Source organism: Ambystoma mexicanum, chromosome 14 (genome assembly GCF_040938575.1).
Source record: "Ambystoma mexicanum isolate Mex_15411 chromosome 14, UKY_AmexF1_1, whole genome shotgun sequence".
Classification (NCBI taxonomy): domain Eukaryota; kingdom Metazoa; phylum Chordata; class Amphibia; order Caudata; family Ambystomatidae; genus Ambystoma; species Ambystoma mexicanum.
The window spans coordinates 373,434,959-373,462,819 of NC_090940.1; the positions used below are offsets into that span (position 1 = coordinate 373,434,959).

Below are 27,861 nucleotides of genomic sequence, written 5' to 3' on the forward strand. Positions count from 1 at the left end.
CTTCTTGCTTCTCCTCCTCCAAGGCTTTGAAATTTACAGTCACCAATCAGAAGAATAGCAATCAAATCAGATCTTTTTTTGTGAATGGGAGTGATTTTTCCTCAGGCGCATTTCTGTTTGCCTCAGCTTTCCTGACTCGCTTTTTTTTGGGTTGGTGCAGTTGGAATGCTCTTTTTTTATAACGCTAGGGACCTAGGGATTGTGGCCCCTCTCCAATTGGCTTTCATTTACGCATTGGTAGTCACTTATTTCATACCCCAGACGCAAACATTTCTCTTTAAATGATAGCGCTAGGTCCTTCTTTGCTTGCGAGTTCAGGTGGAGTATGACCCAGTCGGTTATTTTCTCACCCACAAATTGAATGACTGATATCCTCTGAAGTCAATTGTAGGGCTGGCAGAATGCAATTCAAAATCCTTAACATTCCTTCTATTTAACAGTGGCATTGTTGGTCCTACCCGATCCGCTCTATTTAGATTTTTTCACTCGTCTACTCCTTTATTTTAGCATGACATTTTTGGCTATTCTTTTTCACTGGTTTTACCCATCGATCCTGTCAAGTATCCTTTTCATTCTTTCTTGTCATCTCACTGCCCATCAGTGAATTAATATTAGACAATAACAGGCATCCCTTTCTCCCATCTTCCAATATTCTAAAGCCTGCAACGTCCTTTACAGGCAATATAGGTATCCTTGTTATGCTCAGACGTTGTCTATACTATTTTCAGGTTTGGTGGCCAGATCCATTTGGCTCTCGATATTTGCCCATTCCGAGTTGCTCACCTCCTTCCACACCTCATCTTCTACAGCTCTTTCTTCAATTAAGTCACTTAAATCCACCTCAGAAGCAATCCCCCATTCCTCCTCTTTCTCCACCTCCAGGGAATTTGATGGTTCTGTATTTAACTTGACTTTAGTTCTTTCCTTGCCTTCTTAGAGATGGGTGGACTATCCATCAACGGAGGTGAGCGTAAGTGTCTCAGTTCTTTTTTATCAGAAGCCACTTCAACCGTCTCTGTGGGTATATGATTATCTACGATTACCACTGAATCTTCTTGCCTAGGACTTCTGTTTTTTGAGGGCCCTTAAATGGGTCCTCATCCATTCACAGTCCAGAGCAGAGCCTCCATCATAAAGTTCTTTTTTTTACGAAAACACTTATATAGAGTGTGCTTCTGGCACCCAAATCTGCAGATAAAGGTGGTAACATTGTTCTTATGTGAAGAATTGATTACATAACTGAAGGAAACAGACACTTAAATGACAGAAACTGTTACTCCATACTCCCAAAAAACCTGATCAAAGAACTCCAGACTCAGTGGCATCTTATGATAAAAAAAACTGGGAAGAAATTGGCCTACTTTCAGAAGAAGAATACAACTATCTGGATAACATTCACCCAATAACGCCCATAATATATTTCCTGCCGAAAATTCATAAAACATTCGACCAATTTCCAAAACGTAGACCAATAATAAATGGTATAGGCTCATTGACCGAAAGAGCCTCACAGTATATAGACCTGCATCTACAGCCACTAACAACCAATTTAGCATTGTATCTGAGAGACAGTAAACATGTAATACAACAGATGGAAGAAATACCCTGGGAGAAAAGCTTTCTTTTTGTAACTCTAGACATGGTATCTCTATACACTAGTATCGAACACCTTAAAGGTCTTGAAACTACGGAATACTTTCTAAAATCAAGATCAATTTCCTTCTTGCAACAAAACAAAATGATCTTAGAAATGTTACATTTTGCGCTAACCAATAACATTTTTATGTTCAATAAAACAGTCTACTGACAAGAGCAAGGAACGGCGATGGGGGCCAAGTTTGCACCCTCGTACGCAAACTTATTTATGGGACATTTTGAGATCAATCACGCGTGGCAACATTTAGCATTCACAGAAGGATATATTGTTTACTGGGGGCGCTACATCGACGATGTATTAATGATATGGAATGGAGATACAAAGAAACTACACAATTATACTGATTTGAACACAAATGATTATAATATCAAATTCACAGAAAAAATAAGTCCAGAGAGCATAGAATTCTTGGATCTACGAATCTATACAGATGGAGAAAAGATCTTGACTGATCTATACATAAAACCAACAGCAGTAAATAAAGTGTTACATGCAGAAAGTAACCATGTGAAGCACATAATTAAAAATATACCTTATGGTGAGATTCTGAGAACAAAACGGAATTGTAGCTCAAAAGAAAAATATGAAGAACATGTTCAAAAACTTAGAAAAGTTCATAAAGAGAGGCTACAAAATTGAAGAAGTTGAAAAAGCTATAAAAAAAGCTGAAAAAATACCCAAAATACCCAGAACTGAACTACTGAAAGATAAACCAAAGATGAAAAATAAAAAACAAAGGTAGACTTTATCACTACTTCCACAGTGAAGCATATATTTTAAAGAAAATTCTGAAAAAAGACTGGAATATTCTACAAAGTGATGAAACAATCCAACTCAATATAGAAGTCAGACCAAGGATAATTTATCAAAGAGCACCAACATTGAAACAAAAGGTCAGCCCAAGTCATCTTAAAGAAGATAGAACTGAGACCCTTCGTCAATTTCTAAAAGTGCCGGCACCAACAGGAACTTACAGCTGTGGGAACTGTGTAATCTGTGATCAAATGGAGAATGGAACCAAAGAAATAAGATTACCAAATGGAAGATACCAAAAGATAAAACAATATATTAATTGCAATACAAAATATGTGATGTGATAACATGCATCTGTAAAAAAAGATATGTGGGAAGTACAATCAGAACACTAAAAAAATCAGACTCCAAGAGCATTTAAGAGCAATTAAGAATAAGGATTTCAGATATCCCATGGCAGTACACTACAACCAAGAACATCAAATAACAAATTAAACAAATCAAGTTAGGTATAGAAAGGGTTGACACAATGGAAAGAGGAGGAAACAGAGAACTTCAGCTAAGAAGAAGAGAAGCAAAATTGATATGGAACCCTGACACGTGTCATTCTGGTCTGAATTCTGAACATGAAATGGCTTACTGGTTATAAAAAAAAGTTAAATTATTGCCAAATTACGAAAATAGAGTGCAAGACTTTTTTAAAATGCATCAAAATTCTTGACCATTATCATGTTTCAGTATATTATTATAATGCTTTATGTTGAAATCTTTTGATGACGAGCACAAAGATTTATTTATTTTCTTGATGGTAAAATTATAGAATGTATTGTGAAAAGGTCTTTCTTATTTAGACTTCTCGATCTGTCCTTCCCTTCTGATACTTTTCTTTGTTCCCTTTCCTTTCCTTTATTATATTGCACACATTTGGTATTATACAAATAAGGCCCCAAAAGGAAGGGCACACTCTAACCCGGTACCCAGTAATTTAAAATTATCTCAAAGAAATGAGAAAATTCTTTTAAAAAACTAATGCCTGTAAAATAACGGCAAAATTGTAAAACCAAAATGGCCGCCACACGTTGTAGCGTGACGCGATGACGTCATACGTCGCGCGATCGCGGCCTTTATAAAAGTAAAAGAATCACAGAGAGATAGCGCGGATCCTGGCAGACTGGAGACAATCGTACCGAGATGAACAAAAAAGGTAACTTCTTTCTTTTTTAAATAAGAAAAGCGAGGAATACACTGTGGGCTTTAAAGGCACCCTAAGCTAGAAAGTATATAGCTTGGGATACAATGTAGAGATTAATGGGGACTCCAATTTTGTAATGATTTCCACTATTTCAAAGAAGGTTTTCCTAAATAAGGTTTGGGAAAATAAAAAAGTTTGGGTTAAAAATGTATATCCTGTCTCTTTGTTACTTACAGAAACCAGCTGAAATATACTAGTATAATAAATGAAAAAGGAATAATAAATTAGAAATATGACTAAGATGACTAAGAAATTTAGGCGAGTACAACTTACAAGCAATGTAATCATAGTTGCTCACCGCATCTCACCACCACCAAAATATGAACAAACTAAAAAAGAATTCTCTTTTTCCTTTATTTCTTTTTCCTAAAATTTTCTTCTCTACTTAGCATCTCTCCTGATGAACCACGTGCATAGGACGTGGGGAAACACGTGTTGAGAGAAAAAATATACTAGTATGCGAACTAATGTATGAAGAAGGAAAATGCATGACATTAATGCAAAAAAGAGGAAACAAATAGGAATATGCAAACTAATGTATGAAGAAGGAAAGTGCATGATACTAATGCAAAAAATAAATACTATTTAAGAAATAATCTTGTTGTTGTGACAATACGGTTTCTTGCCAGAAGCGCACTCTATATAAGTGTTTTCGTAAAAAAGATAATTTTAATAAAATATTGCAGCAAACGCAATATACACTTAAGGGTGCAGCATCTAGGTAAATGAATAACTAAACTTTTCACTTAGAAATCGCCAAATTAGGAAGAAAAAGCCGGCAAGGACTGCAATCAGTTATATAAAAATCATAAAGTTCTGGTCTATGGTTTCTTGTCGTGCAAGATCGCACAAGCGGTTTTGCTAATTGGCAGAAGGTTTCGGCTTCTTTATCTAGCCTCACCTCCACTTTATTTGCTAGGCTTTCCAATCCTAACAATTTATTAGCTATTCCTGTGATTATTGCAGATTCATCTTGCAGGATGCTGTTTATAGCCTCGTAGAGCTTCATGAATGACATTGTTGATGATGCCATCATAAGCTGCTGCAGAAGTACTTTATCCTTTACACAGAGATGGCCCTCCTAACTCCAATCCTTCATTTCAGCACAAACAGGGCGTTCAATGGAGGACACCGCTGAGGAAGAAGAGGCACTCTATCATGCGCCTCGAATACTTGATTTTCCTCACTTCCCTCCCTAACCCCCCGGGTCCCAGCCTGCTGTCCTTATTCGGGGTTGTCTTTTCCACTTTCCATGTTCAAAGACAGTGAACTTCTTTCCTCTTATACTCAGTGAGAGCATTCACGTTCATTTCTGCACTCTCCCTCCAACTATCAGTTTGCAGGCCTACAGATCTCTTCTTAGCTAGCTCTCTCCCCTCATGCATATAGACCGCTGGGAGCCTCCCTTCAACTGCCTGCCGCTCCGCTGCCTGATTCGCCTGTTGCAGCGACTGATCGAGGATTCGTAGGCAGCCATTGACCCCTGTCATGCGGAGGTGTTTTTGTTGGGCGATTTTCACTGTTAGCACAGAGAGTTCTTTGGCCAGGTGGGCTGCCAACCCCACATTCTGGCTGTTTTCTGGGCAACCTGAGAGCTCTCCTTTTACTTCCACATTTAGACGGCCCTGTTCATTTAGAATAGTAACATCATAGCTCAGATCTTGTAGAGGTCCGTCAGTCATTTGATTTAAGTTTGGCCATTTCCCCCTCGCTCTAATTTTGATTCAGCATATCATTAGAACTTTGCTGGATATTTTGTGGACAGCTTCACAGAGGCCCGTCTTTACACTGTTCCTCCACTGTTGAAGCTAGGCATTGAGGGGCTTCTGATGTTTCTGCCCCATGTCATAATTTTTCCTTAACCTCGGTACGGGGGTAACTGTTTCAGTTTGGTCCGGGCTATGTTGCACCGCCAACCCTGTACCATCACCAAGCTCCAATTCGATGATCCTTTCGCCAGGGATCCTCCCCCTCCTCACTGTCACCACCTTGCAGCGGGCATTCGCAGTTGCATTCACCGGGGCTTCCAGCTCCTCACGGTCCTGTGGAACCTCGACTTAAAAACCAAGCATCAGCAGTGGCAAGACATTTCACTCAGAACGGCCACAGTAGCACAACTAAGATTTGCGGTGCTGGAGGTGATCCCCACCAAAGGACAGAGTGTCAACATGAATAAATTGAGAGCCCAAAAAGAAGCATTATGGATTGAAAAATTGGGGTCCCTAAATCCAGATGGGATGAATGAGGAACTCGATTCGAGTTGTTTTCTGTAAATGATTGATATCATCTGAATTGAAGTGGAACAGTACGCATACATCATTCACTTTGTAGTTTGATTTCCACCTACTTCATCTTGACACTAATCACAAATTAGTTTTCTGTTGTGTTTTGTTTTCTTATTGTTCTCTTGTTTTGAACATTCTGGTCCATATCAATATTTTTTGTGAACATTTATATTTTTTCTCATATTTTTTTTTTCAATTCAGAGTATGATGTTTATTTTTGATCGTACTTAACTATCTTTTTTTCTCCCCTCTCTTTCTTCTACATACGCATTTTATTTTACATTTTTTACTCTCGGATTATTCGATCTAGCGTTTGTTCGCTGTTTCACATGCAGTGCATCATCTACACTTGCATTCTTACACCACCTTAAGATGGCCGTCTTGTTAGCTCAGAACATTAGGCTCATTTTCCCGAACAAGCAAGCATTCTGGTTACCATAGTTACCTCCTTTGACTAAGCTAGTTTCGTTTTGCACGCGCGTGTAGATAACGTTCAGCCGCCGCTCCGCGCTGCACGATCAACACTCAGGTAATGTCTCTCTTTTAACCCGGCTTCGGCCGCTGTTTCCATTCCATCACGTCCATTTCCTGATAGTTTCTTCTACCGTTCTATAGATTCGCGCTAAGGCCCAAGACAATCACGGATGCGATTATCCCCGTCACAAATAGCCACCTTAGATAGCAGTGAACATGCGAACAGCAGGTCAGTCACCTGCCTCCATACATTTTTCGAGCAGCCAATTTTGTCTAAGCATTCTAGCTTGACCAGTATGGTTTTGCATATATGCACAGTCTCATGTCAGTCTTTATCTTTTGTTTTTACTTTTGCTTTTTATTCATGAATTTCCACAATTTGACAAACTTCGTGATGAAAATGACTCGATTACATATGACCCATTTTGATGTCCAATTGGTAACGTACACATTTTTTTGTGATACACGTATGCATACTTAATTCATTGATTGTTGTTTTCTTTTGCTGTGATTGTATTACTGTTTGATTACATACTTCCTTATATATTTACTATGCAAGCATATTTGACCATAAGGCAATTGGAAATCAGATGTTTACAGGCCCTGACGAAGGGTTCACTACCTGAAATGCATAGGCCTTCAATGTGACATTATTTCAGCCTCAGAGAGGGTGCCAAGCTTATACGAATAATAAGCAATGAATCAAACCATATCTGAACTAACTGTTTTTGACCAAAGCGAATAATTCTTACTATTTGAATTCAACCACTTTTCAGTGGTCAACGGGTCTGCAGCCCACACCGCTGGCCTCACGGCCAAGGTCTTTTTGTTCCACGTTTTTGCGGTGCTAACCACGGAGGTACCATCCACAGTGTGTTTGCACCCCGAGCTTTTCATCAATTACCTCTTTTCGACAACTCAAACACACTTCAAGCATTCTAAGTAGTGCATAGATCACCACCACCTCAGTCACCTCTTTATTTTCACCCACTGTTGAGTCTGCACTCCCCCGTCTCACTGTGAAGCACCCCAGGGCTTCCAGGCTTCCACGTTCGAGCACTCAGCGGGCTACGGTCCATCCACATTTCAGATACCGCTTAGATTGTAAATCAAGTTCTAGGCAAGGCTGCTCACTCCAGCTAACTCTGGATGACTCCACTTAGCCCCACTTCGCCCCAATTTACTTCAATGATACAAGTAATCTATATTGTGTAGAAGCGTCAAACAAAATGATCAGTAAACATTGAGAAGCCTTGGTGTGTCAAACATTTAAACTTTGTGAGTTAATCGGCCCATCATTCAAATTAGAAAATACAGACATGCCATTTGAATCAAAAAGACCAACAAACAACTCTTCGCCGCAATTTAATGTCGACATCACTCTTATAAACATATTCAATCACTGTCAAAGCAATTCTCGTGGTTTGATTTAAACAGGTCTATTGTTTAAATACATTATCATGGAAAAAAACAATACAATTATGTTTACCGGTGAAGTGTAATGAATTATAATACATCATGTCCTCATCACATTAATGTTTGCATCCTATGCAGTTTTAGGGTTGGGCTATTTAAACGTAGCAATTAAGAAAGACATTCTCATGCATGCCCCTGGATTACAAAGTCCAATTTATCTATCCAATATGCTTCTCGGTAGAGCATCTTCTTCATTAGATCACCTCCTGTCAATGAAATATGGACCACCTCAAGGATAATGAACCTTGTGATCTTTATCTGCAGAATGTCCAGCAACTAGAGATTTACGATTGTGTACATGCATTTGATTTGTGCTCCACCCACCTCTCTTGCTCTCCTAGTGGTCTGGCCAACATATAGTAGCCCACGTCAGCACTCGCATAGATCTTTCCTGAACGTGGATGTTCAGTGTATTTTTATATTTTTAATTTATCTGCATTTTTAAAGTGGTCACACAGCCCGGGGGCATCGAGGCAGTGTTATAGGAATATGTCTTAGTTGCGGATTTATAACGCTCTTAATACCCCGAGGTTTCTAAGCACGGACCCATGGATCGAACCTGTGTTGCTTCGTGTCATCTTGTTTCCAAGGCGAGCACGTTGCCGCTGAGCTATCCTCATGGGACGTGTAACTGCCTCTTATGATATTATTACAGTCAACACAGTTGAAACAGGGAAACGTTACATATATTAGTTTGGCAAAAAATATTTATTTTGACTGAGCTCTTTCCACTTTCACCAATTTGTCCATGAAAATAACTACTCTTGAATGCCATCAGTGCTTTAGGAAAGTTTTGATGAAGGAATCCCCAATTTATTTATTTTTCAAAATGTTTGAGATGTGTACTTTGTCTTGAATATTTTGTGACCAACGGCAATGGAGTGTCAGTGTCCCTTTTCACGGTTCTTAACAAGCCGTTCCCGTCTCTTCAAACGGCCTTCATTTTAGCAATGTAAATTATTTCTTCTGGGTAGCCTGTTTATTTGAATCTTTCAGACAGTTTCTGAAAGTTAATTCTCCAAATGTTCAGGCTTAAACACCACCCGTTTCAGGCACAGAAACGGACTACATGATAAACTATCCATCATGGACCTCGGATGGAAGCTACTGTGATGAAGGATATTATTCACATCAGTGTTTTTCTATAGACGTTTGTAAAACTCCCTTCTTCAAAGCAGTTTTCCACATCTAAAAAATTTGTCGAGGGTTACCCACTATCCATTGCAAATTTGATATGATCATGGACTGGGTTGATAAATGTTAGAATGGTTAAATTATCCCTGTCCAAATCCCAAAGTTATCGTCTATGTATCATATACAAAATAGCATATTGTTATTCCACCTAGGATTATTCCAAATGTGGGTCTTCTCTAGATAAAACAAAATGTTTGCATAGGATGGAGTCATTGATGAACACATCGACATACCAATGACTTCGAGGTAGAAGGTTGATTAAAATCTAAGGTAGTTGTTTTACAGAACAATGTTCAAGTTCTAAAATTAGCTGTTTATTTCCTTGAACATACTCTGACTGTAAAATAGACTAGTCCATCTTGATGAGGGATAGACATGTACAAACATCATACATCCAAAGAGAACAAAATGCTTAGTGGAGGAATATGGTCAATTAAATTTTAACAGTTCAAAAAGTGAGTAGTATCTCTTGGATATTTTTCTGTATTTTAGATACTGGGCGATTGGTTCAAAAATGCTTTCTATACCGGCTACAGTAGGCCGAAATGGTGGCCGAGTAGTACGTTTATAAAGTTTTGGAAGTGCGTACAATATTGGTGTCAATGGGAATTTCTATCTCAAGAATGCTTTCGTTTTAGAAAAAAATCCATTCATTCGCACAAGCTCTTTCAAGTCTAACATCTATAATCTCTGATATTTCTATCATCGGGTCTTGATCTAGTTTTACATATGTGGTTTCATCTCGCAGGAGTGCTAAACAGCTCTTCCTGTAACATGAAGTATCCATCACCACTGTTTCTCCATCTTTACCAGCCGGCTTAATAGTCAGTTCTGATTCCCTTGACAATCTATTCAATGTTAATTGTTTTGCTGTTGTTGAATTCTCTTTTTAAATAAATGTGTTTGAGATGTTTAAGCAGTTACGATTCAAACAGGTTTAAAAGTACATTATTAAGTTGGGGATAAAATGTACTTCTTTCTTTAATCTTTAACATATCTTTTAATCTCGTTAAGTAATAGAATGATAACCTCTTGCCTCACAGTTGCACATCTGCTCTATTCCATTTAATTGGGTGGATTAAGATACTTTATGCAGCACCGGTGGCAAGGGTAAAGACAGGTAGAACAGTGTCTGCTCCATGGGATATTCAAAGGGGGATTATTTGTTGGGCAAGAAGTCTGTACTACCAATTCCCCTGGAGCACTAAGGGTAGGGAGTGGATTCAGTCATATTTATGGTAGCAGAGGTAGCAAGCAGCGGTCCATGTGCTGCATCTACAGGGGAAATGGTCTTGTTGTTTGAAGCAAGTTAAGCAAATCAACGACAAGCAAAAACGCAACCAAAAAACAAAAAAACAAAAAAACAAAAAAACAAAAAGAATACAGTCACTTTGGAATTTAACAGCTTTTTTTTTGTAAGTGATCTTCACACACCCGGACAGAGTTTGGCACCATATACAAAGAATACAATTATTCTGAGCTAAACAACAAACACACCCTACAAAACATTAATGGTGCATGGGACAGAATATTCTATTATATTACTAGGAAGCCACACTTGAAACTGGTTGTAATCAATGCGCAGGACAGAACCCACAACCCTCCGGAATGGTTTATGGCTTGCTTGCAGGAATTGGGAGGTAAACGACAAAATTGTAACCACTTCAAAATCCACTACTACTTTCCTGTTAGTTTTCGAATACAACCACCTGTGACAGAAGCATTTAAATCCAAACAGGCCCACTGACCGATTAAGTTTGAAAAGCCAGCAGTAAGGCGTCATTTCTAAGAGGATAATTGTAAGGATCTGGTCTTATCCTGCATCCTAATGCAATCTGGAGTGAGTGTTATAATTGACGATGGAATGTTACTAGTTAGAATGTTTATGTCTGACTGGTGTTCTCTTGAAGGCAGTTGAGAGATGTAGCCTGAGAGAGAGGATGCCGGTGCTTGCCTATGAGAACTGGACTTTACCATCTGATGAATAATGACTCTAGAAACTGGATGTTACACTTGGAAAACGATTAAAGAAGTTACTCATCCACACCTTGATGTCAGAGTCATTCTACTAGAACCCATAGTTCCAAATTGGCGACGAGGATGCTGGCTGTGCTGGGGGGACAGCACAGGAGAAGAGACAAGCACCGCCCCCCCCCAACCGAAGAAAGACCCTCTATCTCAGGTAGGGCGAGCGTTAAATGCAGTAGGCACAAAAGGGCCCAGCGCAAAGGGCACAAGCTCAGGAATTAAGGAGCTGCTCTCACTTCAAGCGTCATTGGGGAAGACATTTCAAGAACAATTTCAGCTGATGCGGTCGGACATTAATCAAGCAATGGCGGAAATCAAACAAGAAGTGAATCAACTGGGGGAAGAGAACGGACATAGTGGAAAAAGGCCTGCAAGAGGTAGGCAGGGAAGCCACGGAGAACAGCGAAGCGATCGAGAGGATTGACATGGCAACGCAGAACTTGGAAATTAGAATGGAAAACAGGTCCCGAAGGAACATCAGGCGGAAATTTCTGCCAGAGACGATACAAGATAGGGACCTGAAGGAGATGGTTCAAGGGATATACGCAGAGCTGCTGGGGGAGCCCTCGCCTGATCGGATCGAGGTGGACAGGGTCCACAGGGTGGGATTCCTCAACAAGAACCCTAAATCCAGGCCGCGAGACGTATTAGCCGCATTTACAAGATATGCTCAAAAAGAAGCAGTTCTCAGGGCCGCCAGACAAAAAGAGCCGATTACCTTCAACGACCAACGCATTGAATTGTACCAAGACCTGGCTAGCAGCACTCTGCTTAAAAGGCAACAATCGGGACCACTCACCTTGAAACTAAAGCAAAAGGGGATCAGGTATAAATGGACCTTCCCCTTCGGGCTCGTCTTCGAATGGGCCGGCTCCCAGAGGCGGATAACCAAGATGCAGGAGGGGGCGGGCATACTCCAATTTGACCTAGACCGGGACTTGCACGAGGGCCGGAGTGCGGCGGGCCCGTATGGCTCGCATTAGGCGGGTGGCGGAGTACGACCCAAGCCATGGGAATGATCGATGGCAGGCGAGGGGAAAAGGAGGAGACCCGCACAGCGAAGGCCCCCCGGGGGTAATGGAGCCAGCAGAGGAGGAGAGTCTCAGGGACAAGGAGGTGGACAATAAAAAGGCTGTTTCGGAACACGAGGAGGAGAGAAGGAGCTGTGAGGAAACATCATGGGATCTCTGAGAGCAAGGGAGCCTAGAGGAAGGGAGGGAGGCGGGAAGACCTAGTGTTAAGGTCATCAGGGGTTGGGAGGGGGCGGGGGGGAAGGGGTTTTTTTTCTCAGGTGCTGTCCAAGGGGCGAGGTAAAAGTGGTTCACGTTCCAGAGCAACTGGAGGGGTGCAAACAAGTGGAGGAGAGGATTGGACAAAAGGTCATGATAGGCGAGAGTGGAAGTTTATTCATAATTGAAATGGGTAACACATAACGTCAGGTGCCTCAACACTCCACTGAAAAGGAAAAAGTTGGAGCAATTCACGAAGCGGGGTAAACCAGACTTTCTGGGGCTGCAAGAAACGCATCTGCTCCGTAAGGATCAGTGCCGCTTGAGGCTGAGAGGGTTCGACCAGGTATTTCAGGCGTCTGGGCCCACGAAAGTGGGGGGGTGGCACTAGCTATCAGAGGCACTGAATTTTCGCATGGAGGACACCCTAAAAGATAAAGAGGGTAGGTTTGTACTAGTGAAAGGCAAAATCGCTGAGGACTTTTTCACAATAGGGGTTATTTACGCGCCTAACACGGGGCAAGACACCTTCCTCCGCGACCTTATGGGGCGAATAGGCAAGGGGCCAGATAGTTATAATGGGTGACCTTAACATTGCATGGGACAAAGCTAAGGATAGATCAGGGGCACCTAGGAATCGGGGTGGAGGGGCGGTGGCCTCGGCGGAACTAAGGGATAAAGTGGCAAACATGGGTATGAGGGATGTCTGGAGGGAACTGAAGGGGGATGCAGACGGCTACACCTTTCTTTCCGAAGTCCACGGGACACAATCTAGAATTGACTATATCTGGGTCTCGGCTAACCTGGTGGGTAGAGTTAAGGAGGTAGAGGTGGGGGCCCATGGGAATAGCTGATCACAAAATATTGTCAATGCAGCTGGAACTGGGAGTGAGGAGAGGGGGATTATGGGGCTGGAAATACCCAGAACACTTGCTGAGAGATCCTTTGGTAAGGGAGGAGATAGAGGGCAAGATGATAGAGTTCTTTAATAGCAACAAGAGAGGGGACGCGGGAGAAGATATAAGATGGGATATATTTAAGGCTACGATGAGGGGAGAAATCATAGCAGCCAAAGCACAAAGACAGAAACAGCTCCAGGCACTGGAGTCCCGGCTGGAGGCAGAGGTCGAGGAGGCGAGGGGTAGGGTGGTGACGAATCCCAGTAGGTCCAATCAGAGGGACTATAGGAGGGCGGTGGGACAGCTAGGGGTCCTCTGTACTAAAAAAGCAGAGGCGGCCCTACTTTTCGTGTGGCAAAAATTCTATGCTAAGGGGAACAAGGCCGATGTCCTGCTGGCCCGCCTCCTTCGGGGAGCTGCCTCAAGGAATACAATCACGGCGCTGAACTCAACTCAGGGACAGGGTTACTCGAACAGAAGACGTTTGAGAAGCCATGGCTGAATTTTACGAGACCTTATATACATCACAGCACCCGTGCGACCAGGCCCAGGAGAAATTCTTGCAAGACGTTAACTTGTGCATACTTGAGGGGGAGGCCCAGTCCAGTCTTCAGCAAGACATAACGGAGGAGGAAGTGAGGGGGGTCATCCGGAAGCTACCCACAGGGAAAGCCCCGGGCCCGGATGGGTACTCAGCGTCTTTCTACAAGACCTTTGCGGGGGTGTTGGTACCACAGTTGACCTACCTCTTCAACTCCTTTAAAGGTAGTGGGCAAATCACCTCATCTATGAAAGAAGCCAAGATTTCTCCGATTCTGAAGGTGGGCAAGGACCCTCTCGAGAGATCCTCCTACAGGCCAATAGCGCTTATTAATGTGGACGCAAAAATATACACTAAAATTCTAGCGAGCAGGCTTGAGGGGCTCCTCCCAGACCTGATCCACCAGGATCAGGCGGGATTTCTGAAGGGGAGGCAGACTGCGGATAATATCAGAAGGGTGGCCCATCTAGTGGAAAAAGCAGAAAAGACTGCTACCCCTGCAGCGCTGCTTTCCCTAGACGCAGAAAAAGCGTTCGACTGGGTGGAATGGCCCTTCCTCTTCAAGGTCATGGAAAAAATGGGGCTGGGAGGCACTTATCTTCAGATGGTCAAGGCGAACTATGAGGGGCCTCGGGGGAGGGTGGTGGTTAACGGAACCCTATCCAGAGCGTTCCAACTCCAACGGGGTACAAAGCAGGGTTGTCCCTTATCGCCACTGCTCTATGCGATCTACTTAGAGCCCCCAATTCGGGAATCGGAAGGGATTCAGGGGATATCGTTTGGGGGAGACAGCATAAGGTGGCGGCCTTTGCGGACGATATGTTACTCGCCCTGACCAACCCCATAGAGTCGAGTAAGCAATGCAGGCTATTATTAGAGGACTTTGGGGAAGCATCCGGTCTGTGCATTAACATGCACAAGTCCGAATTAATGGACCCGACACTGGCAAGGGAGGAGAGGAGAGGGAGGAACTAAGAATGTCAACGCCTTTTGCCTGGCGCCCGGGAGCAATCACGTACCTGTGGGTGAGAATCACTCCGGCTCTTAAAGGGTGGTATGTGGCGAACTATCCCCCTCTTTTGCAGAGAATCAAAAAGGATCTCGTTAAGTGGAGGAATCTCCGAATTTCCTGGCTGGGGAGGCTGGAGGCAATAAAAATGGTTACCCTCCCGAGGCTGCTTTACTTTTTCCAGGCTATCCCCCAGGCAGTCTCCCGGCCAGCTTCTTTAAGGAGCTCCGGTCAATAACGAACGAGTTTATATGGGAGGGGAAAAGGGCAAGGGTCAGCAGACAGCTGCTTATGGCTCCAAGAAGGGGTGGTGGACTAGCCCTTCCCAACTTCCGTCAATACTACGAGGCGGCTCAGCTAAGGGTGATTAGGGAATGGCTTCAGGAAGGGGAGGGAAAACACTGGGTTACGATGGACAGAGCAGTCACGCAGCATGCATTGGGGGAGGTCCTGTGGCTACCCAAACACCATCGGCCAGGCCATATGTACCTGAGCTCTATCACCAAGTTGGTCGCGGATAATTGGGACAGACTGGTCCAACGTAAGGAAATCACAACTTATCCATCCCCATTTACTCCTATCTTTAATAATAAGGACTTTACCCTCGGGCTGGAGGGAGGGGCATTCAGGAAATGGCGGGAGGGAGGCTGCCGGTGTATGCGAGACATGTTCATAGGAGGGGAAATTTGCACTTTTGTGGAGTGCAAAAGAGACTTCGCATTGGGGGGGAGGGTGAAAGGCTGAGATACTCTCAATTGCGGCATTGGCTGCTACACCCCACGAACAGGGTAGCGGCCACCAGACCGCCAACCCCTTTTGAGAAATTCTTGATGACCAATGATGGCTCGAAGGGCCTCATCTCGCAGCTCTACAAGATCCTGGATTACGCTACCCCTAGGCCGCAATGGGCGTATATGGGAAGGTGGGAAAGCATATTGGGCAGGGAAATAGGGAAGACGGAGTGGGAGAAACTATGGAGGAAAATCCCCAAACTGGCAAGAACCTCGCAAACCCGGGAAACATGGTACAAGATACTGTACGGGTGGCACTACACTCCAGCTCGTCTGCATAGGATTTACCCAGGGTCATCGGGAACTTGCTGGAGGGGATGTGGTCAGGAGGGGACTGCGGAACACATCTGGTGGAGATGCCCGAAAATAGCCCCGTTCTGGGAAGACATCAAACAGGCAAAGGAACAAGCGTTTGGGTCAGAGGGAGGCATACCCCCGGAATGGTCTCTATTAGGATTAAAGCCAGCAACAGCGACAGGTGGCCCAAGGGGTAGGGAGAGAGCGAGGGTGATGCTTACTTTGGCGGCAATGACAATCATCGCTCAAAGATGGAAAGGCACAAATGTTCCGATGTTCCAGGACTGGCTGCGTCAAGTTTGGGAGTTAGTAGCGATGGAATGGGCCTCCTATGCGATGAACAATGCCATACAGAACTTTGCAAGTGAGTGGGGGGAGGTCCTTGCCTTTCTCAGGGATGACTTTAGGATTGGCTGGCGCCCACAGCGTTTGAGACTCCTGGACCTGGAATGACCCTGAATTAACGCTTAGAAGGGACGATTAGCCACACAATCTTTGCATCAGCACCAAGGGAGGAGGGGGGAGTTTTTGGGGTTTGTTACAGTTGTTGAAAAATTTAATAGAGAATTTAAAAAAAAAAAAAAAAAAAAAAAAAAAAAAAGAGAACATTTGTGATGGGGGGCCTGTTGCAAGTGGTGGTGCACGATATTGATTGGTGTGCACGGATGGAGTGTAAAAGTCGTGGCTTCTGTTAACAAATGCTTAGTAGTGGAATAGAGTGTTACTGGCATGTTTAACCAACACATATTTCCTTCCACAGATGGACGTTTGGTATGTGGAAACTAAAGTAGAGTTTCTCTGCACTAATGTTTTTCTCCATAGCTGGGCATTTTGTAATGCAGAATTAATGAGAGCATGGTTATGTTAAAGTGTATATGTGCTGATGGTTAAGCAAAGTTAATGGTTGTTGTGCTTAGAAACTTTACAGTAGTTGTCATGATAATATGAGGTTTTTAGCAGAGTTATTGATGTTTGTGTGTCGCTTGGGTGTATGAAGTGGGGTTCTCCCAAAAAGGAGTTTGATGTACTGAGGAATACTTTCAACATGGCACAAATAGGGTAGTGGAGTCACTGAGTAGTGAAGTAGATACCCGAGTATCAGGGATACTCGGGCTAGTTGGAGGTGGTATGTGTTGAGGCACATACCGGTTTGCGATTGAAGGTTGTGAGGGAGTTGTGTGTGTGTGTGTGTGTTCTATTGGGGGACGTTGGAATTAAGATTTGGATGAGAGGTAATGGTGCCTCTATGTTTGTAAAGTGTAGTAATGGTTTTCAGTAGTTGGATGCCTCTTCTTCACTTAGTAGAAAGAGGAAGGGACATTGGTTGTAATTCTGTCACACGGCGGTGTAGATGTTCATGGAATAAAGGAAGTGGCTACCAGAATGTTCTTAGTTTGGAGAGATGATGCTAGTGCATCAAACTTGTGGGTGTTTGTGTGTGTGCTGTATGTAGCTGTTGTGCTCGAGTTAACTGGTTGTCTTTTTGATATCTCTAAAGAGGGGAGATATGCAATGATCTGGTCTTATCCTGCATCCTAATGGAATCTGGAGTGAGTGTCATGATTGACAATGGAATGTTACTGGTTAGAATGTTTATGTGTGACTGGTTTTCTCTTGAGGGAGTTGAGAGATGTAGCTTGAGAGAGAGGATGCCGGTGCTTGTCTAGAAGATCTGGACTTTACCGTCTGATGAATAATGCCTCTAGAAACTGGATGTTATGCTTGGAAACTGAAGAAGTTACTCATCCACACCTTGATATCAGAGTCATTTTGCTAAAACACAGAACTCCACATTGGCGACAAGGATGCTGGCTGTGCTGGGGGGACAGCACAGAAGAGATAGTACAATGATGTTCTTTGTTTGGGGAGATGATGCAGGTGCATCGAACGTGAGAGAGAGAGAGAGAGAGAGAGAGAGAGAGAGAGAGAGAGAGAGAGAGAGAGAGAGAGAGAGAGAGAGAGAGAGGTTATGCTCGAGTTAACTGGTTGTCTTTTTGCTATCTCTAAGGAGGGGAGATATGTAAGGATCTGGTCTTATCCTGCATCCTCCTGCAATCTGGAGTGGATGTTATGATTGACAATGGAAAGTTACTGGTTAGAATGTTTATGTGTGACTGGTGTTCTCTTGAAGGCAGTTGAGAGATGTAGCCTGAGAGAGAGGATACCAGTGCTTGCCTATGAGAACTGGACCTTACCCTCTGGTGAATAATTACTCCAGAAACTGGATTACACTTGGAAACTGATTAAACAGGTTACTCAGCCACACCTTGATGTCAGCGTCATTCTACTAGAGCCCACAGTTCCACAATAATCTTGAAAGCTTTATTTTCTGGGAGGCTTCTGTAGTTCAACCTATCACATGAATTTGCCGTGGTGCTGCAATGGAGGCTCTCCATTAGAGGGAAGCAACTGTGAACATGTCAAAGGCCAAATCTGAAAGAAATTGCACCCGCGGTTCCAATTACTTCTGCAAAGTACTAACAACCCCTGTGGGGAAACTTACCCGGCCAGCCACAAAACAATAAAGTGGTTCGGCGACCTACAATCATTGTAAAGTCCACTTAAGCACAGTCCACCTGCCTTGTTGATCACTTCCCCGAAAAATGTTATCTGGACATGTTGACTTACAATTCACCACTCCTTGCTGCACTGCCGACAGCTATGTAATTACAATAATGTTGGGCCCGTTATTATTTAAAGCTCATCCCCACTAAGAGCATCGCACACAAAACTAAAAACTAAACATCTGACAGGAAAGCACTTTTTTACGTGCACAGTATAACTGCCTGTGGGGATATCACGTGATCGCAGGAGCGCGGTCTCACGAGATCTCGGCGCAACGGGATCTCATGGACCCGCGCTCCGCGAGCTGGACTTTGGTGCCAGTGTAAGGCTGGCGGAGCACCAGACAAGTCTGTCTGGAGAGTGCTGCTCCTGATGAGGAGCCAACTTAACTGAAGCCCCACGAGCCAGTGCCACCCTACTTCCAGGGCATAAGTCCAATGCAACAGGAGGCCTCATGGGGGCCATGGAAGTTTACAGTGTGCAGTCCAAGTGCACACCCTGCCTCCAGTGAAGTTAACTGGAAGGCCCAGCCGAGACTGAGTACCTGCCCCTGTCCCGCACATGGGACTATTGCAGCCACTCGTTCTGTTAAGCAATAAAGGCAGTTATAATCACCCAGGCATCCTGTCGTCCTTAGAGGCCACAACATAACTGGCGACGAGGATATCTGAATACCCACGGACCCACCATGCAAGGCGCCACACCGCCCCTGCGTTTCTCCCCTCACCTGGGACCCCAGCACTTCCATGGATGCAGTGGGAGCCACTCTTCTCCACGTACCTGGAGGCCGTAGGCGGCACAGGATATGCCCCCGCCAGGGAGAAGGCGATGCTGCTGAACGCAATGGGGGTTGAAGGACAGCGCATTTTTACCAGTTTGACAGCCATACCAGCGGATGATGACGACAACATCTACAAAGAGGCAATCCGTCGCATTGTAAATCGGTTCACCAATAAGGAGAACGTGGTTTTACACAGGCTAAGGTTCTACACCGGTAAACAAGAAGGGAGTGAACCTGTGGACTACTACATCACCAGGATGAGGGAGCTGGCATCCTTATGCGCCTTCGGCGAAAACGCAGAACAGGTCATCTGCGACATGTTGGTCGTTCACACCAACTCCAGGAAAGTACAGGACAAGTTCATACAAGAAAAGGAAGGGACCCTTGACAAGGCCAGCCAAATCGCCAGGGCAGAAGAAGAAACCTCCAGCAGGCGCAAAGAAGCGGGAAGTCATCTACCCATACCCAAGATTACGGCGCTGCAATGGAGAGGGCGCAGAGACAAGCAGTCCCGGGACAGCCCCACATAAAAAGGCCCCAGGCAAAGGGATGTTCCGAAATGCTACAGATGTGCCAGCACCAAACACATGGCGAATGATCGCGACTGCCCCGCCAGAAACAAGGAATGCTCCAAGTGTGGACGCATTGGTCATGTGGCCACTGCATGCACGTGGCGGGAAAAAAACGTCTCCCGCGTCGATGGCGACCGCGCTTCAAGAGACGAGGACGAGCCACAGGACAGACCCATGGTCGTCATGGTCAATGCTCTCCACGCCAGGAGAGAAAAGCCCCACTGCACCATTAAAGTGGATGGTATGGAAACACGTGTCATGGCAGACTCAGGATCAGACCTCACAATCCTTCCCATAGACACATACAAGGAGATGATGGGGCAAGCTAAAGTGGAGATCAGATCGACCAGGCAAAAACCGACAGTCTTCGGAGGTGCAACCGTCTACCTACTAGGTTACATCAGAGCCCAAATTGAATTCAAAGGGAGGTCTACCAACACCAAAGTGTACTTCTCAACCAAAGGTCCAGCCGTGCTCGGGTGGGACAATCAACACAGACTCAGCATTAAACTAGACCGCAGCACTCCGGAACAGGTACTCATGGTCTCCTCAGGAGCAGCACTAAATTTCAAGGAGATGTTCCCAAGCATGTTTTCCGAGAAACCGGGGAAAGTGAGAGACTTTGTCCACAAGATTCGTTTGAAACCCAAAGCGGTGCCTGTGAAACACAAAGTTAGACCGGTGCCTGCCACGGCGAGACCTGCGTTAGAGGCCCATCTCCGGAAGATGGTCGAAGAAGGGACCATTGAGACAGTGGAATCCTCAGAGCGGCTGAGTCTGGTGGTTCTAGTCAAGAAGAAATCCAGCAACGACCCCAGAATATGCATCGACCTGAGAAGTCTGAATCTAGAGGTTGTTACAGATTGCTTTCCGCTCCCCAGTATCAGCGAAATTGTCCTAATGATGAAGGAGGCGGCAATCTTCTCGAAGCTCGACATGCGTGACGCCTATCACCAGATTCCATTACACAAGTCTTTGCGCCCCCTTGTGGCGTTTATCACTCCCTTCGGCACCTTTCAATACACCTGCATGCCGTTTGGGCTGTCCTCGGCAGCGTTAGCATTCCAGAGAATGATGAATTCCCTACTCAAAGGACTCACAAACGTCTCATTCTTTCAGGATGACATCCTTGTGTATGCCAAGGACAAGGAGACTTATGACAAAGCACTCAGGGCAGCCCTGAGCAAGCTTCAAGAGGCAGGCATTCATCTTCGCCACGAGAAATGTGTTTTCCGAGTGAGCAATGTAGAATACCTTGGGTACTGCATCTCAAGCGAAGGGGTGAGCCCCAAGAAGAACCTGATGGAGGCCATAGCAGATGCCCCGGCCCAGAGAAGAACTCGGCTCGTTCCTGGGCCTAGCGGAGTACTACGCAAAGTTTGTCCCAAGGTTCCCTGAAACCACGTCCCCCATGAGGGATCTTCTGAAGAAAGGGGCAACCTACTCCTGGGGCCCAGAGCAAGACGGAGCCTTCACTGAAATCAAACGTAGGATTCTGCACGCACCATGCCTAAAACCCTTCAACCCTGAATGGGACACCTGCATCACTATGGATGCCAGCTCGTACGGACTCGGGGCCACCCTGACCCAGAAGAAGGGCGACACTGAAAATATAGTGGCATTTGCATCTAAAGCATTATCGTCAGCGGAGAAGAATTACTCCACCGTAGAGAAAGAAATGTTGGCGCGTGCCTGGGCCGTCGACTACTTCAGATCTTACATTTGGGGCACGAAATTTAGGCTGGTCACTGACCACAAACCCCTCATTCACATGTTGAGCCCAGGCGGCACCAAGACTGCCACCCCGAGACTGGCCAGGATCGCTGCAAAACTTCAAGAGTACACATACGAAATAGCCCACATTGCTGGCTGGAAAAACGCACAAGCGGACTGCATGTCCAGGCTCCTGAACCAAAACACCCCTGGGACCACATTCTTAGAAGACGAATGTGTCGTAGCCTCCATAGGCGACTTGAGGAACGGCGAGTACATGGACCTGAGCGAGCGCCACTGGCAGGAGGAATTTGAGCAGGACGATGCCCTACGGCGCGTAGCAGCCTGGGTCCGCGGAGGGTGGCCTGATGAAAGGGCAATTCCCGAAGGCCTACGTCCTTACTGGAAGGTGAACGACGAAATCACTGCCATGAACGGTCTAATTTTGAGATGCGACCAAGTGATCCCGCCCAGCGGAATTCGCAAAGTAATACTGTGCAGGGCGCACTCAGGCCATCTGGGGTGCAACAACCATGCGCAGGATACGCGATGTATACTGGTGGCCAGGCATGGATCAGGACATACGACAAATGGTTGAAAGGTGCCACGAGTGCACAAACAGCGACAAGCCCCTATCCGTGAGACAAGCCCCCATGCTGCCCACCGAAATCCCCAAAGGGTTGTGGCGCAAACTAGGATTGGACTTCATCGGGCCGCTGGACAGCACGCCCCCAGAACATAAATACGGGATAGTCACGGCTGACTATTTCTCAAAATGGGTCGAAGTTGACTTTACTTCGGATATCACCACAAATACAAACAGTCATTGAAGCACTCACCGCCATATTCCAGCGCGAGGGCCTCCTCGAGGAAATTGTGACAGACAATGGGGTCCAGTTGACCTCTCGAGAAATTGAGAAATTCCTCAAACTCAACAACATTCAACAGCGAAGAGCAAGTCTCTACCATCCTCAGGCCAATGGCCTGGACGAGCGGGCGAACCGCTTCATCAAAGGGACGCTGCAACTAGCGCATGCCTCGGGCCTAAACCCATACAAGACGGTCAAAGAGGCCGTCGCAGCCCACCGCCTCACTCCCAACGCTGTCACTGGCGTGTCACCATTCCATCTGCTAAGGGGGAGAAGAGCAGCATCCACACTGGTACCACTGTGGCTCCAGCAAGTGAGGGCTGATGAAGATGTGGACATGGAAGACGTAGTCTTTCGCATGCAGCGGAGCAAAGAAGGCATGAAGGCTCAAGGAGACACGCGGCGGGGTGCTCACCGCACATCAGTTAACAGAGGCGACCTGGTCAAGATACGGCTTCCCCACAAGGACACTGTGACAGGCTCCAGATACAGCAGACCCATAGAAGTCACTGCCAAAGGGTCAAACCACATCTGCACCAGCGACGGAAGGAAATGGAATCTAGAAAGGGTGGCCATGTACCGCAGGAAAGAATCCATTGAACAGCCACACTGGGAAACCGGAGAAGATCAAGACCTACTAGAGCCATCCGAAAACCCTTGCCAGTCAGAAAGAGATGCCTCAGAGTCACCCTACAGCAGTGAATTCTCAAGCAGCAACTCCCCAGCTCCACTCAGGGAGTTGCAGCAGAAAACAAAAAAAAGGAGGATCTGAATCACCCGCACCTCCCCAAGTGTACTCCTGCAACCCTGCTACGCTTCTAGATCAAGGCAGAAAGAAAACCCAGCAAGTTTGCAGACTTCGTCATGGAATTACCTATCCTTTTCCCAGCAAAGGAGGTGTGTGGGGATATCACATGATCGCAGAAGCGCGGTCTCGCGAGATCTCGGCGCAACAGGATCTCGCGGACCCGCCCTCCGCGAGCGGGACTTTGGCGCCAGTGTAAGGCTGGCGGAACGCCAGACAAGTCTGTCTGGAGAGCGCTGCTCCTGTTGAGGAGCCAACTTAACTGAAGCCCCACAAGCCAGTGCCACCCTACTTCCAGGGCATAAGTCCAATGCCACAGGAGGCCTCATGGGGGTCTTGGAAGTTTACAGCGTGCAGTCCAAGTGCACACCCTGCCTCCAGTGAAGTTAACTGGAAGGCCCAGCTGAGACTGTGAGTACCTCGTTCCGTTAAGCAATAAAGGCAGTTATAATCACCCAGGCGTCCTGTCGTCCTTAGAGGCCACAACACTGTCTTTATGCAAAAATCTCCAGTAAACGCAATTGTCAACCTAAGCGTAAACCCCAGGCATTACACGCATCTCAAAAGAAAAGGCAAATTATATGGCACCGTTACGTTATCGATGCTCAAAAACATCCACAAAGTCCTCTCGCTGACCACTCGGGGCGAGTAGTGGTCATGAGCGCCAACAGCCACAGCCCTGTGGGAAGACAGTAACATCTCCCCCGGAACAGCGAGTAACAACGAGACACCTTCGCATTGGCGTTACGACAACTCTTATCCCTGGCACAGAAGCACTGTCAACCTGTCATTACATCTCCCGGCAGCTCCGCCTCGCATCACAGGCCCTCCCCCACAAACAGGATAGCGGTATAGTGTGACACCGAAAATGAGTACCAGCCGAGGCACTTTGGCATGGCTCAAATAATGCGCACTGCTAAAGGGACACCGCCAGTGCCGGCCCCACGTCTACCACCGCCCACCACCAGGACTGGCATTATCCATCACAGGACAACTGACAACACCTGTCACTGGCGAAGAAGTGCCGCCACCCGCCACCCTGCCTGGTAGCAACTATTCTACCCACCCTGAGGGGTACTACTCTGTTATCCCACTGATCGTAAAAGCCGGGATGTAAATTACCGAGAGCAACCACTGCAGCCCACGAACGGATCTCTTCTCATGCTCTGGTCAGTCTGCTACATCACACACCTGAGTCACGGAGATTCGGCAATCTGGGATCATCAGACCGAGGCCGGACCCGCACCACCTCCACTGCCTGTCAAAACAAACACAGAACGGGTAACTGCGTCACTTCCGCCTTCACAGGCACGCCCCAACCAATGGAGAACGTCGCGATACAACGAAAGAGAAGAAGGACAGAAATAACGTTTAGAAATAGAATTAGAATAGTTGTTTTTTATGTACACATTTTTCTATTGACGTAAAATAAAACGATAGCAATACTCGGCAACACAAATATGTGATAATATAATGACCCTGCAAAAGTAAAATAATAATCATTGCATATGCCAACATAAAGGATGCTGCCTAAATGTTATGTTATGGGGCCTCATTACACGGATGGCGGTAAGGGTTTACCGGTACCGGTATTTTACCGGTACCGGTAAATCCTTACCGCCTTACTACGAGGTCCCTTTGCGGGTTGGGGAATTTAACGCCTGCTTTTTGCAGGCGTTAAAAACCAACCCGCAAAGGGACCAGGGAGCTAATTACGGTACCGCAATTTGCGGTACCGTAATTAGCACCTTCCCCGTTCCCATAGAGCCCTATGGGGCAAAAAATGGGAATGGGGAAGGGCAATGGTGGAAGGGGGAGTTACCGCCCCGCCAACCTTGGAATAGGGCGCTAATTCCCCTTTCCACCAAGGCGGTGCCAGTATTTTACCGGCATGAACCATGGCGCTAATAGCGCCATGGTTCACCGCCATCCGTGTAATGAGGCCCATGTTATGTTATCGGTACTTGTATAGCACACCGTCACCAACGGAATTGGTCCCCAGGCGCTCTGGCGGATCTGTAAACAGGAAGGGTGGGGGTCAACATAATCGATTCCAAGCGGGAGATGATAGTCAGTTCCTGGTTTTAAATGCCAGACATGCCAACCCTCCCGATTTAGGCGGGAGACTCCCGATTTTTAAATGAAAAATATTGCAAAAATATTATAGTTTTTCACGTTCTCCCGTCTAAAATAATTCTATCCCCAATGCATTCCTATGAGGAAATGAATTTCTCCCGAATTCACTCGAAATCTCCCTCTGAGGTGCCTCAGAATATTGGCATGTATGAAATGCACATTCAGAAACTTGCAGTTACTGTTGTGTGGTGGTCTAGTGGTTAATTGACATGAGCGCATACATGCCAACACTCCCGATTTAGGCAGGAGACTCCCGATTTTTTGGTGAAAAATACTGCTATTTTTCACGTTCTCCCGACTAAAATAATTATTTCCCCAATGCATTCCTATGGGGAAATTGTTGTCTCCCGATTTCTCTGTAGAAATCTCCCTACCAGGCATGTCAAAATGTTGGCATGTATGTGAGCGTCATGACGGTGTCATGACGCTCACTTAATAAAAGGGGCTCTGCTGGCACAGCGAGGGCAGTGCAGCAGAGCCCCAGGAAGCGGCAACTCGTGTCTGTGTCTTTGTGGGGGGGGGGCCTTGCCATGTGTCCGTGGCCTAGGCCGCCGTGTGGCCTGGGTGCCTCCACGCCACTGCGGCTCCCTTTGCTGGGTGCACCCAGCTGTGGATACTGGAGCCGGTGATCCGACACACGCAGGGTGATCCCCGCCTGCCTACGCTGCATGCTCGCAGCTTCCGAGTTCAGGATCGGGTGGGACCCGATCCCCCTTTGCGGCCTGCCCCGGTGGCCCGAGGTAGGCCCACTACACTGGCGAGGAAGGGTCCAGGGGCCCCGTTCGTTTGGAGGGGGACCCTTCTTGGACGACCCCATGTGATTGGAGGCCGGGTGAGGGTGGCGTGAAGCCAGCCCTCTGTTGTGGCGCAGAATCGGCCGCGGGAGGAGAGGAGACACAGCCCGCACCGCTCACCCGGGGACCCGTGCAGGTAAAAGGAGCGGGTTCGCCGGGTGCGGACAGCGGTGCGGCCGTTTTGTGTGTTGCGGCGGCGGCCGCGTGGAGGGCGAGAGGGACCTCCCTGGCCCGAGCAAAGGCGGAAGGTGGGGCTCTGCCGTACGTAGCGGCCACGTTGGAATGAACAGCACGTCTCCCGCAGTTGGGCCGCGGTGGTGATCCGCCCCATCGCGCCAGGGCAAACGAAAGGGGGCGTGGCCCCAGACAAAGAAAAGGAGGCGGAGCCAACGTTCCATCTCGCCTGCACGAGCGAAAGAAAAGGAAGGCTCATCAGCATCCGGGCCCAAAGTGGAAAAAAAAAGAACAACATCGAGGTTCTTTCAAAGTTTGGGTCTCATACAGGCCCAAAAATGGGGGATAGCCCTCCTCACTCGGCAGCAGCCTGACACAAGAAGAAGAAGAGGAAAGTAGTCCCTGTTGGGTCTCTGGCACAGGTGGAGCCCAATGCTGGCCAGGCAACCACAGGAGGGGTGAAGAAACAAAGCGCCAACCCCTCCGGCAGGCCACATTTGCACCGAGCCCGAGGGTAGCGGCTCCACACGGAGTGCTCGTGCGCCCCAGGGCAGGAACTCTACATGTGACACCACTGAGGCACAGTCCAGGGAGTGGTACAGCGAGGCGGGGCCCATATTTGAAACCTTGGCCCCATACACACCCCAAGGGAGCAGCCGCCACGGGAGTAGGTGGACGCCTCGAAAGGACCTCCCCACAAGGGGTCAAGCTACCTGAAGCCCAGCAACTGCAGGCACCCCTCAACACCGGTGACTGCATCCGGCATCCCCATCCGCAGTCAGCATGTGGGACGACGAGGGGACATGTCGGGGTCAGCTGGCACCAATACCCCATTTCGATGTCCTGGGTGCGCCTGTAAATCCTGGGGCCCGGTGAGTGGCCTGGGTGGAGAACCTGTAGTTTTACTTTGCTGCAGTAGAGATTAAGGACGCAACCAAATGCCAAACACTCCTGTACTCGGCCGGGCTGGCCGTTCAGAGGCAGTTTAAGACGTTAACCCCCAGAGATCAGTCATACGGTGCAGCCATCGCAGCCCTGAACGAGTATTTTCGACCCATGGTCAACAGGGACTACGAACGATTCAGAATGAGGTGTGCCAGGCAGGAAGAAGGGGAGAGCCTTGATGCGTTCCACGGCAAGTTGCGTGGCATTGCACTGCCTGCGATCTGGGAAACTTCGAGGGAGGTGAAATCAGAGCGCAGATCATCTATGGCTGCAGCTCCTCGAAGCTACGCAAGCAGGTCCTGAGGGACCGGACGCTGACCCTCGATCGCATACTAGATCTCGGCCGGGCCCAGGAACTGGCGGAAGTGCGGGCCTCGGTCATGGACTCGTCCAGACATCACCTAAAGCTGGAGGCCCCTATGCAGTGGGTCAAGCTCGAGGAGGTGGCAGCTATCGGCAGGTGGCAAGGAGGAAAGCCGATGAGGAAGGGGGACTGGCCAAGGAGAGACCCCAATGCCACCATGTATCACCAGTGCGGGTGGGATCTTCCACACCCGCAGGACTGCCCCGCGAAAGGACACATCTGTGGAAGGTGCGGGAAAGCAGATCACTTTGCACGGGT

At 46.8% G+C, this 27,861-nt stretch overlaps 1 protein-coding gene across 2 annotated transcripts in view; it reads right to left on the reverse strand.

Moving 5' to 3' along the window:
* The window catches only part of KLHL28 (kelch like family member 28), a 403,361-nt gene extending 378,882 nt beyond the window's left edge, over positions 1 to 24,479 (reverse strand). Inside the window, exon 1 of one of the 2 annotated variants that reach the window (XM_069637488.1) lies at positions 24,382 to 24,479. In XM_069637488.1, the coding sequence (XP_069493589.1) occupies positions 24,382 to 24,414 (33 nt within the window). In that variant the 5' untranslated portion in view covers positions 24,415 to 24,479. Of the gene's footprint in view, positions 1 to 24,312 lie in introns of both variants that reach the window. The other variant, XM_069637489.1, reaches the window with a different exon arrangement.
* Between the last annotated feature and the right edge of the window lie 3,382 nt (positions 24,480 to 27,861).